At 40.6% G+C, this 19,411-nt stretch overlaps 1 protein-coding gene across 5 annotated transcripts in view; it reads right to left on the reverse strand.

The window, feature by feature from the left end:
* PLEKHG1 (pleckstrin homology and RhoGEF domain containing G1) overlaps nucleotides 1–19,411 on the reverse strand; it is a 273,088-nt gene that overhangs the window by 66,013 nt on the left and 187,664 nt on the right. For 3 of the 5 annotated variants that reach the window (XM_069234291.1, XM_069234293.1, XM_069234295.1), the window contains 6 exons: nucleotides 17,278–17,460; nucleotides 16,581–16,676; nucleotides 15,061–15,147; nucleotides 5,207–5,240; nucleotides 3,680–3,775; nucleotides 1,825–1,863 (listed from right to left, as the gene is read on the reverse strand). In XM_069234291.1, the coding sequence (XP_069090392.1) occupies nucleotides 1,825–1,863; nucleotides 3,680–3,775; nucleotides 5,207–5,240; nucleotides 15,061–15,147; nucleotides 16,581–16,676; nucleotides 17,278–17,460 (535 nt within the window). The remainder of the gene's footprint in view (nucleotides 1–1,824; nucleotides 1,864–3,679; nucleotides 3,776–5,206; nucleotides 5,241–15,060; nucleotides 15,148–16,580; nucleotides 16,677–17,277; nucleotides 17,461–19,411) is intronic. The other 2 variants (XM_069234292.1, XM_069234294.1) reach the window with 1 other exon arrangement.

Below are 19,411 nucleotides of genomic sequence, written 5' to 3' on the forward strand. Positions count from 1 at the left end.
ATCTAAGATGGAGTCGACGCCCATGCGCAATGGAGCCGGAAGGGAGGAGTCACTTGGTCCGGTGACTCGAAGACTTCTTCGAAGAAAAACAACTTGTAACACTCTGAGCCCAACACTAGATGGCAGGATAATGCACAGCATGTGTATCTGCAGCTACACATGCCACCGAACATATATATATGTATACATATATATATCATGAAAAAAACAATGAAATCACCAGTTATATGTAACTGACCCAAGTATAAATTGCACCGCCATAGATTTCAGATTACATCTCATAAGAAGTGCATCATAACATGCAAGTTATACTTAGGTCAGTTACGGATAACTAGTGAATTCCAACATTTTTGTTTTTAAACATTATTTTTTTTTTTGTATTAGAAGATCTCTCGATAACTTCACTTTTAACCTTTGTTTTTTTCAATTAATTTTAAGTTTTTTTTAATGCAAGTTAAAATATTACTACCTTATGTATAATTCCACTCTAACCTTTGTTTTTTTCAGTGAAGTTCTATCTTTTTTTTGTAATGTAAAGTAATTCCCAGTACAGTTCATAGGCCCTATGTGTTGTCCCCCCCCACCCCCCATTCTAACCTTTGTTTTTTTCAGTGAAGTTCTATCTTTTTTTTGTAATGTAAAGTAATTCCCAGTACAGTTCATAGGCCCTAAGTGTTGTCCCCCCCACCCCCCCCCCCCATGGATCTCTTCTCTTCACTCTTTTCATACGATCCCAAAGCAGTATAAGCATTTTACAAAGTTGTAAAATGAAGTATATAAAATAAAAATGCGAATATATGGTGCAGCACACGATTGTGCTCTTTAGTAGTCTAGAACTGGAGTGTTCAATTAGCAGCCAGAATAACTTTGTATCTCCCAAGGGGCCGGAAAGAAGCCTTCACAAAATAGGCCAATGAACAAGGTAGCAAAAATCACCAAATACTAACTGGTAGAATGCATGACTTAGTGGCCTCTAGGCTCCTCAAACACACATGACTTTTCATCACCAGTATCACAGAGCTCACAGGTATGCCTTGGGCAAATACCTGCCAATCAAACCTCTGGTCAAAATGTTGACAAGACGACATGCTACCATCTTCAGTTAGCCAATCACACTCTTTGCGAACCATCACCACAAAACAATAGTGTTACCTATACAAGATGATGATCTCTGAATTCTGGCTTGGGACAGAAGAAATCAAAAAGCTACCGAGTACAGAATACAACTTGACCGGCCTAATTTTTGGAGAGAACCAAGAGATCATATTGAAATTAACCAAAGGGGGCAGGAAATTCATCATGTGCCAAAAGGTTAAACATTTGCCGTTTTATGGCCCACAAGATCTTTTTCGCAAAACAGATTCAGCACTTGCTAGAATTTGTGCACTCTGTGGCTCTGGCATGTATGAACTAGTCACACAATGTGTCCACAATGAAAAGAAGGTCAACGCTGAGAGCTCTTCCACCAAACATAAGAGGATCAAGCCATAGTTCCCTAAAGTGCTAACATGAAATTCTTAATTAAACACTATCCAGTTCACCTTTACAGGTGGTCAGTTCTTCTCTATTAACATCTGTCTGTCTAACGACAGTATAACTGAGCACCCAGAAGTGCTCTCTGGTGGCATGTGGAACTATATGAAAATTCGCACAAAATAAACACAACCAGACTACCTCCTGGATATGCAAACATGCAACACAAAATGTTTATCTGTCTGTCTGTCTTTGTTCTTATACATAAATTAAATAACCCCCAAAAAGGTTTTACAAGTCTACCAACATAGTCGGATCTCATACTTTTGTGGTCGGTAAATGATTACTCACCACTTTGCGTCATCACTTTATGGAGTCTCGAAGAGGGCTCTAAAAAGCAAAGTATGCTTATTTAACAAATTGCAATGACTCAAAAAGACTAGAAAAACAAAGGGACTAAGTTCAGCTTTTGTGATATCCAAAATAACCAGTAGATAAAATGTGAATGTGCCAAAAACTATGCAATAAAAGCTATGCTTTGCAATAATAAGGGATGTTCACTTACTGTGCATGCCTCAAATAAGTCATGATAACTCACACAATGCATTATGGCATTGCACCATGACGGCACCCCGTGGCTGTGTGTATGATTATTTCCCTTCTGGTAGTCTGAGTCCACTTTGATACTGCGTTGTGCCCTTGATAGTGTCTGAGGAATTTTAGGCTTCAACGTGAAGTCTATCAATTGAGATGCACAGGAGCACTCTCTTAAAAAGGCAGCAGTTTGGATGTATAAAGTGGGGATGATTGGAGATGAAACAGGCTAGGTGTAGGTAGTCTTGGAGGAGTTGCCTCTTAAAAAGTTGTATACCGTAATAGAACATGTGTTGCTGAGTTATACCCTCTTTAGATTACAATAGTTGAAAAACTCATATTGGTTGCTGGTTCCAAAACGTTCAATAGCATGGATGGGCGTAGTGATGAAGATTACAGTGCATGAGCCTCCCTAACTGCTTGTGTGTACATATGTACATTTATATAGTGCGAACCTAAATACAAAGCAACAGGGAAGTTTACAAAGTAAGTGGTGTATGAGAGAATGCAAACCAGTCTCTCGCACCACTGGTCTACTACCACCTCTTGCTCTCTGCCAGCACCAGACTCCACTCACTTTTACTCATCTCTTCAAAACACATTACTGTCACCTTCCTGTCGAGGTGACCAGGACCCTAAGGCTGGCTATGCATGATTCATTTTTGCTGGGTCAGCTGGCGCAATGTCAGCATTTTAGGGGAAATCATTCTATTGAAAAGGCTAATCCTTCATTCCCTCTCCACTGATCTCTCCTTTTGCCTCGCTGTCCCAGTGCTTTGAAGTGGCCTCAGAGCTGCTTTAAGTGCTTTACAAGCCAGCATCATTACATGAAATGCTAAAAGAGGAATAAGGGACAGGACATGCGTGGTTAACAGTTTTAACAGGCCCTCTTGAGTATGCAGGAAACTGGATTTAGTTCATCTAATACCAGCAAGAGGTAACAAAGCAAGGATCTAGCATGAAATGTACCCCCATTTCATCATCGAATTGAAAAGCAAATTGAAAATGATCGCATGTCAGTTCATTGTCCTCTAACATAGTCAGATAAGTTTATTCAGTGCAGGAAGAATGTATACTCTCACCACCCATTTTCAGCAAAAATACACGGTATCACTATTCTGAGTCTTCGGGTATTTTATTTAGTACCTAGACTTACTACAGACATTCTAATCAAACATCTGAAAAATCGACTTTTTCGCAATTTAGAATGACTTAAACCAAGGTAATAGATTAAGGAGCATATTTTCGCACTCAGGGACTCAGTATTTTACAGTGCGAGAGATTACGGTCAGACAGCACTGCTCACAATGACAGAGCCAGCATGCATACTGCATAAACTAAAATTTTGGGCAAAAACTACAACTTTTTAATGGGAAGGTGCAGTATCTAGATTCAGTTAATTATGAACAGGAAGCTAATTTAAACTAAATTACACTGGAAAGAACCATGCAACTGGGTGTGCTGTATCATCAAACAAGACAACACCCTTAATGAAAGTAAAAAAAAAGCACAACATATGGATTACAGGCTCTTCCAGAGCACCTCCAGTGTCTGCTGAAAGGCGATGGAGGGATTCATGCTAGAACTTTCATCTATGCAACTCGCTAGTCACCTGATTTTCTTCTGGCGCGGCATGGGACAACAGCCTCCTTGGAATGTGAAGGAGCAATATTTTCTCCCCCTGGACTATAATAGAATCCAGGATGGTCTGCAAGCAAATCAGAGACAGGAGTGAATTAACCGGTTTGGGGAAACAGCAGTTTAATAACACGAAGATCCATAGAAAGATCCATAGAAATTCCACTCAGGAGTGGACCACTAGACATGTGCAGAATGTTAGCTTATACACCTATGGATCTTATTCGACAAAGACAGAAGTGACATCATTTGTCTAAGTGATTTACATACCAATTTTTGATACAGATACTTCTGTGAGTAGCTTGAATGATATATTCACAAATGATTTGACACGCAGCGGATTAAAGGTAGGATGAGGTGGAGCTATTTTACAAACTTTGAAGTTAAGTTTGCAAAGGTTACAGAGGGATGGGGAAAGATTGGAATAGAATCCTATTGCTTTGATGGAAGAAAGGATAAAAGAATCGAGAGCGACAGAAGGAGAAGGAGCACTTAACCAAAATCAAATGTAGACAGACAAGCAGAAAACGACACACATTAAATACAAAACAGGTTAAGTGACAAAAACGTGTGAACAAATGAAATACTTAAACAAAAAAAAAAAAAAATGAATATGCATAGAGCCTAGTGATACATACAATATAAGGGATGACGTGAATACGGTTGACCAGCTGACATATAAATATGATGAAGCAAGAGCAGATGAAGATGGTATTAGAGTTAAACAAACATTTGAAACTATGGCTGTATTACAGATTAACATTTGAAAACGACACACTTTGGTAGAATTGTGAAAAATAGAGGAATTCGTTTTCTGCACTTACTGTTCACAAACTCTACTGTTCGCCGCCTCTCCCACTATTGCTGCTTCTACAAACGCCCTCCCTGTTGATCATGGTGCAGAAACAGATGTCCTGGCTGACAAGTAATGGTACTCATTCCCTTCCGATTCGTTAACAAGGGGATGTTCAAGATCACAAGGCAATTCTACAGTCCCATGGTCCTAGATAACCACACATACATTCGCAAACCTTAATCACCTTAGCCGTCAGAACTTGACCAGTCCCCACCTTTTGTACCAAGTGGAAGCACTGGACGTGGATATATCATATCAGCAATGGTAGCAAACAAAATAATGACCACCCTAGATCGTACACACACTATTGTTTATATGTAATAATATGTTATTTTTTTATTGTGTTAATCTAGTTAGTAGCAGGACAGCTTCCTGAGGCCTGGCTTCAAGTCACTAGGATGTCATTGGAAATAAAGACATGGCTTAGCTACAAACTGTGGCTCGGCAGAACAAGTATGATTTGTGTGCTCAAGGGTTCCCTTAAAACAAGCACGTGCGCCCCACACTGTAGTCTCTTTCCATCTATAGAACAATATTTTCGCTGTCACCTCATGAGGAAGTAAACACAATTTCCCATCTGAAAAATGCACAAAAATATTTTAAATAAATAGCAATTCGAATGAAAGAAAACAAAAAAATACATACGTATAGCATCCATTTCCAGAATTGCTTGCTTGGCCTGGGAGACAGAATGGGTAAATAACATTAATGAGGTAGAATATTTAACAGTAGGTGGAGTGCATCAGTGAACAGAAGCCAGTGAGTTCACTGGTTGTGTGAGGCTGAAGGCTCAGCAAGAGGGAGAACCACCAGAAAGGAATCAACCCCAGAGGGAGAAAGTAAATTATCTGAAACAGTGGTTCCCCAAAAGCCAAAAGGCAAGTTCCCACTGGATGGGAAGAGTAGTAATTATTCTAGTCCCCAGTCCTCCCACCGCCACCAGGTCACCTCAAGGGTACATTACTGACAAATGGCAGTTTCCTTTTGTAGGCTCTCACCACACACCGTGGACATTATGTTTCACGTGTTTAAAATCACTGTGGAGTGAGATACCGGAGGCTTATTTAGCTGTCCCCACACATCTGTGAAAATTAAACATTTTTAATATAAAAAATACGTGATATAAACGCTCAAAGACTCGCATCGAATGGATGCACCTGGCTGTTGAATTCAAATCACCAGTCTGCTCAACACAACAGGGGAATATCTACCCCAACATCTAAAATCCAAGTGGTCATCTGAGGTTTTCTGACCTAAACGCCCCCCTCAAAATCTACAAAAAACACCAACACCAGATCCATGCTCTCCTGTACTTTCTTTCTTTCTAAGGATGACAGTGCACATCCACCAATGGTGCACGGCAGTCGAAATATGCCAGTGCCGCATGACAGTGCAAATCCATCACTCCCGCACAACAGTGTAAATCCGCCACTGCTGAACGGCTAGTTTAGTTAGGGTGTGCTTGATGCAAGTTTGGCACTGTCTACTGCCAAGTGACAACTAACATCATTGCCAAGTTAAGGAAATCACTTTTGAGATACTGGCATAGACACTGGAAGTAGGAGGGAGAGGAAGGGGTGCTGGTGGACCCCAAAATAACCAAGCTGGAGTTCTGGAAGATGAATGAGCAACAACCGTGCCTTTAAATTGCGTTTTTATCTTGTCATATTTGCTGTGTGTTCAAAGACAGAGGTCAAGTGTCAGCCTATGTCTTCTGACAAATTGCTGCTTATACTTTTAACCCAGAGATTAGGATTTAATTATCTTACTCTGACAGCAAAGTTCGTGTAAAGTGAACTATATGACAATATTGCTTGGGTGCTGAGAGTGAAAGAAAAGGCAAAAAGGCTGTAGAATATGAGTTTTTTTTCTTAATAAACAAAATTTAAATACTGTAAACGAACTGTACAAATACTACAAAATACATTCAAAAATGTACATATTTGTAGTTCTAAAGTGTGATAGGATCAAAAGCAATCAAGACACTTGGTGATTTGCAAATGATTATTATTTGCTGTAACCTTATTTCCACACATTATCTTTGGTGCACTAAAAAAACTGCATGTTGGTGTGAATTTTGTGGCTATTTCAATGAACAAAGCACTATGCTTTATTAAAATAATAGCGACAGTGCACTACAAAATAAACCACTGGCGACATATCACACCTTTAGCACTCTCCTGCTGAATGGGTGTGGCTCATTTGCTAAATTTGTTCTTTGTGCAAGGCTTGGATTTTTCACAGTCCCTATGACTGGAGTCTGAAAATTGTTCCAGCAAAACGGAATGGAAGCTCTACCATCAGGAACAGGAAGCAGGAAAGCAGAGGGAACACAGAAGGCATGTGGTCGAGTAATGTTTAGCCCCCGGTATTCAAGGGAGGAAGAGGCTCTGGCTAACCAAGAACCTGACTGAAGAACAGACCAGTGCACAGAATGCACATCGCCAGCAGAGGGTGGTCACAGCAATTAGAGTAGAGCACTTGCTGATGCAGGGTCCTTAGGGATAACTCCACTGGCCCAGCTCTTGCACACAGCAGCAGTACTGATTAGATGACACTGTTTTATGGTCTGCTGGAGCCCCGGCACACCTTTAACAAAATGCGGCTACCACAATAAACTATACTGCTTACTCACACCAGCATCAATATTTTTGTAATGGACCCAAAGATGTAATTCTTGCTTACATTTAAAGGAAAGAGGGCAACTGTGCATTATGGAGTGTGTTCTGGTAAAAATGTTCCTATGATATAAGCATTTTATGTACGTACGTTCCTATTGCTGAAACAATTTTTAAAAAACAACTGTACGATAGAAGGCTAAAATCTTGCTTCATAATTATGATCCTTATTTTAAAGTTCTGCTTTGCATATTATCAATTTTGTTTCAGCAGATATTTACACAAAATGCATCTTTACAGAACCTTGAAATTATACCACATGTATTGATAAAATGTTCAGTTGAGGGATATAGTTTTGAGAAAAAAGTGTGAACAGCATAACCAGTGGAGTCTTGTTAAGTGTTCAATTCACAACAAGGTAAATCTGCAATTAACGTAAAAGCAGCACTGACACCCGCAGTGCAGGAATCTCAGATGATTACTGGTCAGTGTCTGCTATGCTGCTCAACAGATCACAAGAGCTGGGCCTTTGAACTTGCTGCTTCCCCTTCAATCTGGAACAGCCACTGAAGCAGTTTATGAAGCCTAGACACAAGACCACCATGCGTTGCACCAAAATAACAAAAGCACATAATGGCCATCAGGCAAAACTAATAGTTTCTTACCTTCAGGTGTAGTTTTACAGCTTGAAGAAGTTTCTGAATTCACATGCTTTGCATTATTCCGCCATCTAGTGGTTGGGTCCGGACTGCTCCACTTTTTTGAAGTCCTTTTCATTTTTGTTGTTGTTGGGTGTCAACGGATCCCCCATTTGGTGCTTCCTCTGACACCCTGCACCCTCCCCCAGAAGCTGCCACCTTTGGTCACCATCTTCAGATTTTTTTCTGGTGGTTTGTCTGTTTTCTCTTTCCATCTTCCTGGTGAAAGTGGGTAGGTCGCTTGTGAATCCAGAAAATTCTTCAAGCTGCAAAACTACATGTACAGGTAAGAAACTATTCATTTTGCAGCATGAATCTTTTCTGGATTCACAAGCTGTGCATTGATTTTGAAGCAGTTTTGTTAGTTTTTCCGTGGTTGGGTTGAAGGTGGACTTAAATTTGTAAACAGATGTTTTAACACCTTTTGTCCACTTGAAATTTTTTGTTGAATGTCTATTCAGTAGTGTTTTGTGAACATGTATATAAATGACCACGTTGCTGCCACACATATATCTTGTAAAAGTGTAGTTGCTAGAAAGACAAAGGGTTGCTCCTTTTTTCCTTGTTGAGCGTGCCTTTGGGGTTGTTTGGCTTCTCCCCTGCACTTGTGTGGCATAGTTGAATAGTTTGTGTGATCCATCTGGCAATTGTGCCCTTAGTTACTGGTGTTCTCATATTGTTGTCTAAAGAGACAAAACAGTTGGTTGAAACCTGATAGTTTCAGTCATGAGTGTTGATGTAGTGTGATCCCTATCACATTTGGCAGCTTGCTGTGCCCACCACATCCAAAGCAGATTTAACACATGTGTTTACAATATTTTTACTCTCTTCTGCCAGGTATGCAGCTCTTTTTGTACTGATCTAGTAGAGTCTTCATACGTTCGGCATGCCAGTTTAGGAGGGCGTTGACATTTGTGATGCACCATTGATTGGCTGAGCTGCATTCAAATTTCCTTCCCATGAGGTCCATTATTTTTGCTCTCCTTGTCAGGAGATGGCCCAGATGTTGAATGAATGTTTTCCCTCTTTCGTGCTGTAGCAGCGTTTTTTTTAATCAGTCTTCACTGTTCCCTTGATGTAAACTGGGTCTTTAGAGGAATATTCTTCTCTGCCCTTGTAGTCACTGCTTGACAAGTGGCAATTTCTTTAAAAGCCTCCCTTCCTTGGTCCAGAACACTAGGTAGCACTGGAAAGAATTGGTTCCTGGCCTAGGATCGCAAAGGGGATTCCAGCAGAAAACAGAACTGTGGTCTTTCCTCCTCCAACTGTACTCTAAATAAGTCTGCAGCCCTTTTTATAACCCAGTTATGGATCCCATGTCATCCGTAGGTGAAGACCTCGATGGATAGCAGTCTATCCCTTCCTCCAGTAAGTCAATCTCCAGCTCCTGTCACTGAGATTCTGAGTACTCCGAGTCTTCAGAGCCCTGAAACATGCCCAGCCCTTTTTCTTTAAAGAGGATTTCTTCTTCCTCCTCCTGTGGTCAGGTTGAGGAGGTGTTAAAGGAGGTTTGTTATTTTCAACGTCCTTCTGCAGTTTCAGTGTAATTCGATATCAAAGTATTTCTTCTTCCGAAGCAATGCGGCCATTTTGGCCTCGAGGTGACTCTTATTCCTCTCAATATCCACCGAACATTACTCAGTATCAAGGGTTGGTGTTGGTTTTTATCTTTGATGGCGAAGATTTCTTTGACCGTGTATCAGTCGTTGAGCTTCTATTCTTGTCTCAAGACCTCTCTTTATTTGAAGTCGAAGAGTCTCTACCTCGTCTGTCTTTTGACGAGTGAATCCTAATGGGAGATTTTCCTACTGAAGTGTCTCTTTCAAGGGATCTGGGGGGCTCTTTGTCTCTGGACCTGTCATCAGTTGGCGAGTATTTCGATGATGAGGTTCCCTTTAATGCCTTCGAGTCACACCCAGGCAATTTTTTCACAATCAATGTCTCTCTTACCTTAGGTCTTTTGTCCTTCTTCGCTGCCCGAGGTTCGACCTCGACGATCCTCAGGTTGACATCCGATGTTCCTCTCTCGCCAACTTCTGTGCCATTTTCCTCTTTATCGCTCAACAGACCCAGGTCTCTCAGCGATGGAGGTGGTCTCGGTCCCTATATGGTGTCATTTGCCTGTCTCTGCTTCTCCTTCTCCCTCATCACTGCCTTTGACTTGAACATGGCAGAGGTGTTGCAGTCATCACTTTGATGATCAATGGTCAGGCGCATGCTGCAGACCAGGTGTTGGTCCTTCTGTGCAAATTTATGATGGCAATACAGGCAGACCTGAAGTGGGGTCTCCATTAAACACCCTTGTCCGGACATTCTCTAAGCTGTTGAGGAAATTGTCTTCTTCCCTCTAAGAGATTTCTCCTGTACCTCTCAGTCTGTGTTCTTCTGGGAATTTCAATGAAGCTTTCCAGCAAACTTCTCCCAAACATTTTTCTTGCTCATGTTGGACAGCCTTCAGAAAACATCCAGACCCAACGGTGGAAAAATAGAATCTGAAGATAGCGACCAAAGGTGGGAGCTTCCAGGGGAGGGCGTACAACGTCCCAGGAAGCACCAAATGGGGAAAACGATGCAAACATCAAAAAAAAGAAGAAGGACTACAAAAAAGTGGAGAATTCCAGATCAATCCACTAGAAGGCGGCATGTAAATCCAGAAAAGATTTACACTGATAAAACTAAATGTGGTGCCTATCAACCTGCTTCGAGGTCACACTGTCGACCATGAGGAGAACTCCCCCAACACTCCTCTCCAGTATTAAGTAACATGCCGTAGGTTCTCACCACAAACTTTCACCCTTTTTACAGGCAGGCACAGTAAAGTGTCTCATCATGATTTCAGTGTTCACAACTATTAAACATCACTGGATCAAGGGGCTATCAAGTAAACCAGTTTTAACAAGAAGGGTACCAACACAAACAATTCTAAATACATCTATTATAAAGTAGCCCAACATTCCACAATAATGACAATGTGGGTTTAAAGATTATAATGGCAGACCTTGATAGATTAATTAGTTTATTAGCAATTTTAACATTCATGTCTCTAAATTTAAAATAGATAACAGTTTGGACTGTTTAATTTATATAAAAATATACCTAAATGAATATATATAATGACTGAATCCGGAGAAAGAAATATTTCCTTAAAATATTTATTGAAGTTGCCAGATATCAACCTACATCTTAAACGGCCCAGAGACAATCTCCAACTGCTGAACTATTCAAAAGATAAACTAATACATTCTACAAAAGAACACTGCCCTGTCCAATGAATCAGCTCAGCTACCTATTACTTAACTAAGGACTACAAATTCCAATAACCTAGGATACCACATATCCCCCCCTTTATGGTAACTATAAGTAATAACTATAACTATATACATTGATTACAAAGATCTGCACTGATACCAAGTATTGATATGAATACTACAATGAAAATTATGTTGTACTTAAAATTCCATGAATCTCTAAATCTTGCAGGGTTTTTTCCTGATACTTTTGCATAAAGTTAATTCTTGATATCTTGGACCACCATCACCATTTTTGTTACTCACAACACTTTTGTCTTTACTTATATCATTACGTAAATGTAGATTCCTGACTACCATTCTTTGTCATGTCCTTTGTAACAATAGGTTCATAGCTCTTCGCTACCTGAGAGAAGTTTCACCATTGACCATAAGAAAATTTTACAGACTGCCCTCGAATGTCAGTTACCTGAGTGGCATCTCTGAACTTTGAAGCTCCTTTTTGCAGTAAAATAGGATCTCTGATGCGAATAATGTCTCCAACTTTAATTTTGCGTCTAATCTCATCTCTAATATATTTTTTTATTTTCTTTTTCACATCTCAACCTGTTTTGTTTGTCACTGGCATTTTTAGCAACTTGTGCATGTCTTTTAACATTGCAGCTTTGATCCAACATTTTAACTTTCCAGAAAGGACACAACAAAGATGACACTTTTCTTCCCCTCATAAGTTCAAAAGGAACCATGACTGTCACAGAGTGCGGGGTTATTCTGTAAGTCCATAACAATTCCCTGATAGCAGTCTCATAATCAACCTTAGCTTGAATAGCACTCTGAATACATACCACCAACACACAATTAAATCTTTCCACTTTTCCATTTGTTTGTGGATGATAAGGGATGTATGTAAATGTGTTATCCCTAGATGCCTTAGGAACTCTGTCATAGTGGAAGACGTGAATTGCACTTCATTGTCTGAGAGTATCTCGCTTGTGACACCTTTGTTATTAAATATTTCTTGAAAGAAACGGATTACAGCTTTGTATTCGGTTCACTCACACCTTTTACTTCCACCCACCTGGATATGTGATCCACCATAACCATGAAGTATTTCATGTTGTTAGGTAATACATGAAATTGACCTAAAACATATACAGCAACCCTCTGCCATACTTCTTCTGGACATTCCACAGGAATGGCCTGATGAGTAGCTGTGACTAAATGCTCCTTGCTATAGCGACAACACTGTATACATTATTTCACTGCCATTTTGACTTCGTGATAAACACCAGGCCACCAGAAATCATGCCTAATCCTACGTTTAGGGGCTGTTATTCCAAAAATACCAGAGTAAGCAGTTTCCAATGTTTTCTGTTTAAAACAGTCAGGAGGAACTTATTTGTTGCCTCTCAATAACGAATTACCTTCAATAGAAAACTTGTCAGCTACTTTTTAATACGGTTGCAATGAACAATCCATAAGTTTTTCTTTCGACCAAACAATAGTTACAAACTTCATGACTTGATTTAAAATCTTATCCCCTTTCAAAGCACTACACCAGATATCCATATCTTGACAAATGATTAGAATCTTCCACCATAGCTATTATACATTTTTCAACCTCATCTTGTGCCATTTCCTCACTCAACACATCCTTGATAAAAAAAAATCTGGTCTTACATTCTTTCCTCCAGCAATATGGATTACTGACAAATGAAATTCTAACAGTTTGGTGGCCAATCTAGCTTTTCTTGCAGTAGATTTCTTTAACTTATTGCCTGAAATAATGTCTACTAAAGGTTGATGGTATGTTCTTAAACTGAATTTTCTCCCCAATAAATACGGCTTGAATTTTTTTCTATGGACCAACACAGGCCAGCATTTCTTTTTCTATTACTGAATATTTGCTCTCAACGTTTCATTCTTCTCGAAGCAAATCCAATGGTTACTTCTTGACCTCCCTCAATCTGTGATAACACTACTCTCATATCATAAGAACTTGCATCCACCATAATAAAGGTTTCACGTTCCTCTACATAAGCTTGCAGAGCAGGTGCTTCCACTATACATTTCTTGATTAGTTCGACGTTGTTCTGACATGTGGAGGCCCATATGAATTCAGAACCTTTCTTCAACAATACTCTAAAACATTCTATTAATCCTGCAAAATGTCTGATGAACTTCGAGTAAAATTCACATAACCATATAAAAGGCCGTCAGTAATCTTTAGCTGTAGGACGAGGAGCTTTAATTATCCCATCTCGTCACCAATTTGTAATGATTGGATCTGGAGATAGAAATATTTCTTTAAATTATTTATCGAAGTTGCCAAATATCAACATACATCTGAAAGGGCCCAGAGACAATCTCCAACTGCTGAACTATTCAAAAGAGAAACTGATACATTCTACAAAAGAACACTGCACTGTCCAATGAGTCAATTCAGTTACTTATTACATCACTAAGAACTACGAATTCCAATAACCTAGTATACCACATTATACATACAGTTTAAAGTGGTAGGGACAAATGCGGTACTAAAACGCTCACAATACAAATCTTTGAAACAAAAATGTTTTGATGTTGCTGTTTATTAGTTCTCCACAAGGGGTCATAGCTGACCTTTTATTTAGAAAAACTATATTCATATGCCAGAGAAATGTATACAAATACGAAGGATGCACGTTCACCAGCAACTCTTCTTTTCTTCTGTTCTGTATTGATATGTGTAGTAAAGAATAAGTATAAATTAATCTAACATACCTTATTAATCACTGTCTTAAGCGGCGGTCATGGTTTTGTTATTTCCTCTAAATGGAGTGCGAAACAGCTTTAACAGTGGGTAACGGTCTACATAATTCTTCTACCCAGAGTTTTGTTTATCTTGACATTCTAAAAGTTTTTCCATTCTTTCAGAGATTGCGTCCATATTCCCTACACAACTTCATTCGTCACAAGAACACGGATCCTAGTGGCCTGTCTGCTGTATAGATTCCTTAGAATGTATACACTACCCTTCTAGACACGGCGGCACGTGTTCCAGTACTAGCTCCTAGTGCCCACCTGCTGGGTGAGTCAGGGCCCACACAGGTCATGGATCCTCAGTCTTTGGGAGTGCAGAGACCACACCCGTGTTGCTCCTACGGTCCCAGAGTGAACCTCGAGACTGGTAGATGTGCAGAGATAGTACCAGGCCCTACCCTTTTCGGAACTCTGCTTGGGGCAAAAGGTGGGCAAGGGTAATGGATGGAGTCTACGGTCTAGCAGCACAAAGTGTTGGTCTGGTACCAAATTCAGTTAGTGAACACCTACTTCCTGCTGTTAAGGAATGTCACAGGAGATAAACCATAACAGATACGTAGACAATGTAACTATTAGATGTGCAAAGACTCAAAAATACCCAGAAGCAACGATAAAAGCAAGAGAGGGAATCTCCAAATTAGTATGAGGATTTAGTAAATTCTAGGAAGTAGGTTCAAACTGAATTTAAAAATGAGCCACAGTTTCACGCCCAAAATCCTACATATACTTTACCTGTATGAATCCCAATAACGATGAAGCAAGTTACAGCTCTGAATCCCCGTAGGGCCAACTTGAGACTTACATCATTAAAAGATCAATAAAATATAAATGAGTTGTATAGCAAGATCAGTGATACAGACTATAGAGTTTGTGGTGTGCACTATATGAATAGCGAAGAGTTAACTTTAAAAAAAATATATTTTGGCAATGAGCGAATTCACGAAGAGGAGTCAAGAGACAACGAAGTATATTTGAACAGGCAAACCCCAGAAAACGAGATGTAAAAGCAATTCCAAACACATAAGAACATATTCACAACTATCTGGACTCTTCTCCACCCTTATTAGATTTCTCTTGTTAAACTCCATTTACTTCGTTAAAGTAAATCTTCTTTAACAGCTAGAACTACTGACCTTTGCAGGAATCTTGGCAGGATGGTTTTCCAGAATAAGTCTTTTCAAATGGAGAATCCAGAGGCGTTTATCCTGTTGCGATTTGGCCTGTTGAGGCAGTAAGAATTCAGTTATTTTAGTGGCATTGTTGTACTCCCTTTTGGCATAGCGAATGGTTACTGTCACATGACGAGCAGTTACTGGCGCATGACGAGCAGTTACTGGCGCATGACGAGCAGTTACAGTTACTGGCGCAAGACGAGCAGTTACAGTCGCATGATGAGCAGTTACAGTTGCATGACGAGCAGTTACAGTCGCATGACGAGCAGTTACAGTCGCATGACGAGCAGTTACACGAGCAGTTACAGTCGCAGGACGAGCAGTTACAGTCGCATGACGAGCAGTTACAGTCGCATGACGAGCAGTTACTGGCGATGACGAGCAGTTACTGGCGATGACGAGCAGTTACTGGCGATGACTAGCAGTTTTCAGATGCAGCAGATGCATCTGATACAGGACATGGAATTCAGTATGTGATATTAACTAGAATCAGAGTTTGTTGTGACATGATATCTGTCTTTGCTGTGTTGGGGTGATGGTTTGATTTGACTGTGTGGGGCGTTATCACTTAATATATGAATACCTTTAAGATTATCTAGTCAATTTTTTTAGGAAGTGAGCAGTACACTATATTTACAAGATGTCGAAAGTATATTTAGGGAAGTCCCATTATGATTTTTAGTTACAGTGAACTCATGAAGATTTATTAATAAGGTTATGCCAAAAACGATGCGCCAAGGGTCCTAGGCACTCCTAGGAACCATCTTTCTCTCTGTGATATCAGCAGAGTTAGATCCAAACAGGAGCACCTTCCAAACATTAAGCTTCAATATAGTGATCACACGCTCAAGTGTCAGCTCAAGTTTTTGATTTAAGAGTATCTCTATTAAACTGATTCATTCTCTTATTTTAAATGACATTTTCTGCAATAAACATTTAATGTCTCTTTAACAACACTTTCTTTTTCAAAACTGAATATTAATGTGCAAACCCAATTCTGTTCACACATTTTATCCTTTTCTAAATTTTATTGAAATGTCACATTTCATAAGAACTCATTAGCTCAACTACAGTAGGCTGATATGTTTCCTATATCCTATTTAAGAAATCTAAAATGTTTCTAATAGTAAATGTTACCCATTCCAAAGTAGCCAACTTAAGTGCACTGAAGTGAATCTTACATTTTAACATAACTGTTTCTGTTCCTCTTAGAGGAAAAAAAGCTTCTTGATGGTCATCCCTGTGTTTTTAGACCACAGCTTTGTCAAGCAATTATACGACATTACTAAAGAGAATCATCTTGTCAGAAAGATATGCCACATCTTATTTGATAAGATGAAAGGTTATAAGCTCCATCAATTAGTCAGCCAATCAAGTATATTTAATGTAAGTCCATGGGGAATATAAAAACTTTAAAGGTGTCAGTGCTCCATCATTGCCGATAACTATACAACAGGTTACACAGCTTACAGTCTCCGTACCTGGACGGTGTGCTGAAGCTTGGGGTTCTTGTAGTGGAAGACACTGAAGCTGAGCGGTTCCTTGGGTATGACCTCCACCAGCATGAGGTTGCAGCACTGAAAAGAAAAAAAACACAAATGAACTGACTCAGAAGGTGGTCCATGCTCAGGGGTCTCAACTTTTATGGAAATTCATGCAGTTCAAAACTTCATCCAGGTTCAAGTTTTTTTTTTTCTGGGGCTGATCTTCATACTAGAGTCACTTAACATTCCACTACATGGCTATCCACCATACCGCAAGGGTTTGTGAGTGGTTGAGAGCAGGCTACTACATCCACAATCCTGAAGCACAACCAGGGAGCAGGCACAGCCATTACTCTAACCTGCTTTGACTGGGAGGGTTCCCATCCTCTTAGAGGAAAATGGTGGATTCCTGGTCTACATGGATAAAAAAACATACAATCCACGCTTTTGAGTGCCCGGGTGAGAGATAGTCTTTATACTAAGTTTAGCATAGCACATAGTGTGTAGACTAAAAAACCCAAGCCAGGCAGGTCATGGGGTGAGGGATAAGGATAATTCTGCTAAGAAGTTTGAGAAATGTGGCAGAGCAGAAGAGACTGCACTAGAGCCATGCACACATGCAGTTGTACCATGTGCTCTAAGCCACAGACTCACACACAGTGGCAGCAGACATTCTCAATGTAGGAGAACCTACCAGGATATGAGCTTTGTAGGTGAACAATTCTTCCCTTTTCTTCGTAATAAGGAGCAGTCGGTCAAACAGGAATAAAGTGCGTTCGTTTTTGGCTCGTTGAATGCGAAAAGTCCCCTCCAAAACCAGCTCCCCATAGCTCGTCAGATCAGGCCCTTTCCAATTTGTCAGCAAGCTTTGAATCTCCTAGAACATGAGGAAATGAATATGTTATTTTGAATATTACAAAAATAGAAATATGCAGAGACCCCAGAACAAGACAATCCTCCCACAGCAGACTTCGGATATTGAATTTTTTAGGCATTTAGATGGCACTTACTTCCCCCCATGAACAGCAGCGGAGCTTTGTGGCAAGTAGAACGTGACTCTGGGACCTAGCACTAGTGATTACTTCAGGGACTATCGATATTATTCTTGTGTTCCATGTGTTTAGGCCAGTTTCTTTGCAGCGGCATTATTAGCCGTTTAGCATGGAGAATTAGACGAGACTTGGGAATTCATGTAATATAACTGGTAGGATGATAGATGAAATAGAGGAGTTTAGAGTACAGTCCTAATGAGGAGCAATGTGTTGGAAGAAAATCACTTGGTGGGGGATACCAGATCATGTGACAGTGTGTGTGGGTAAGAATACCTTGTTTATAAAAGTTTGCTATAAAAAAGTAACTAGAAATTCACTCGTGCAAAGATGTAAATGGGATTGCACCTGCTACAGAAGTGAAGGTGGCCCTTTATTAGTTTATCTCCATTTTGTAGCACAAACATCTATAGAAGACAACATATGTTTGTTTTTTACAAGTGCATCCACATATCGGAAAGCGGTGTGATACTCAATTTGTGGCTGCTGAACTGATGCTGTAGCAGTGAGAAGAAGCGGAGTGGTGCTGAACTCTGACATTCCTTAGCAGGTCCGAGAATTCTTCGAAGTGATGCTCCCGAGTACACAACTGCTATGCACAGTGGCCATCTGTAGGAAGTTGGCTCTGTATGTGCTATTTCAAAGTAAGGAATAGCATGCACAGAGTCAAGGGTTCCCCTTAGAGGTAAAATAGTGGTAAAAAGAGATAATACTAATGCTCTATTTTGTGGTAGTGTGGTCGAGCAGTAGGCTTATCCAAGGAGTAGTGTTAAGCATTTGTTGTACATACACATAGACAATAAATGAGGTACACACACTCAGAGACAAATCCAGCCAATAGGTTTTTATATAGAAAAATATATTTTCTTAGTTTATTTTAAGAACCACAGGTTCAAATTCTACATGTAATATCTCATTCGAAAGGTATTGCAGGTAAGTACTTTAGGAACTTCAAATCATCAAAATTTCATGTATACTTTTCAAGTTATTCACAAATAGCTGTTTTAAAAGTGGACACAGTGCAATTTTCACAGTTCCTAGGGGAGGTAAGTATTTGTTAGGTTAACCAGGTAAGTAAGACACTTACAGGGCTTAGTTCTTGGTCCAAGGTAGCCCACCGTTGGGGGTTCAGAGCAACCCCAAAGTCACCACACCAGCAGCTCAGGGCCGGTCAGGTGCAGAGTTCAAAGTGGTGCCCAAAACACATAGGCTAGAATGGAGAGAAGGGGGTGCCCCGGTTCCGGTCTGCTTGCAGGTAAGTACCCGCGTCTTCGGAGGGCAGACCAGGGGGGTTTTGTAGGGCACCGGGGGGGACACAAGCCCACACAGAAATTTCACCCTCAGCAGCGCGGGGGCGGCCGGGTGCAGTGTAGAAACAAGCGTCGGGTTTGTAATGGAAGTCAATGGGAGATCTAGGGATCTCTTCAGCGCTGCAGGCAGGCAAGGGGGGGGTTCCTCGGGGAAACCTCCACTTGATCAAGGGAGAGGGACTCCTGGGGGTCACTCCTCCAGTGAAAGTCCGGTCCTTCAGGTCCTGGGGGCTGCGGGTGCAGGGTCTCTCCCAGGTGTCGGGACTTAGGATTCAAAGAGTCGCGGTCAGGGGAAGCCTCGGGATTCCTTCTGCAGGCGGCGCTGTGGGGGCTCAGGGGGGACAGGTTTTTGTACTCACAGTCTTAGAGTAGTCCTGGGGTCCCTCCTGAGGTGTTGGATCGCCACCAGCCGAGTCGGGGTCGCCGGGTGCAGTGTTGCAAGTCTCACGCTTCTTGCGGGGAGCTTGCA

This window comes from Pleurodeles waltl, chromosome 5 (genome assembly GCF_031143425.1).
Source record: "Pleurodeles waltl isolate 20211129_DDA chromosome 5, aPleWal1.hap1.20221129, whole genome shotgun sequence".
NCBI classification, from domain to species: domain Eukaryota; kingdom Metazoa; phylum Chordata; class Amphibia; order Caudata; family Salamandridae; genus Pleurodeles; species Pleurodeles waltl.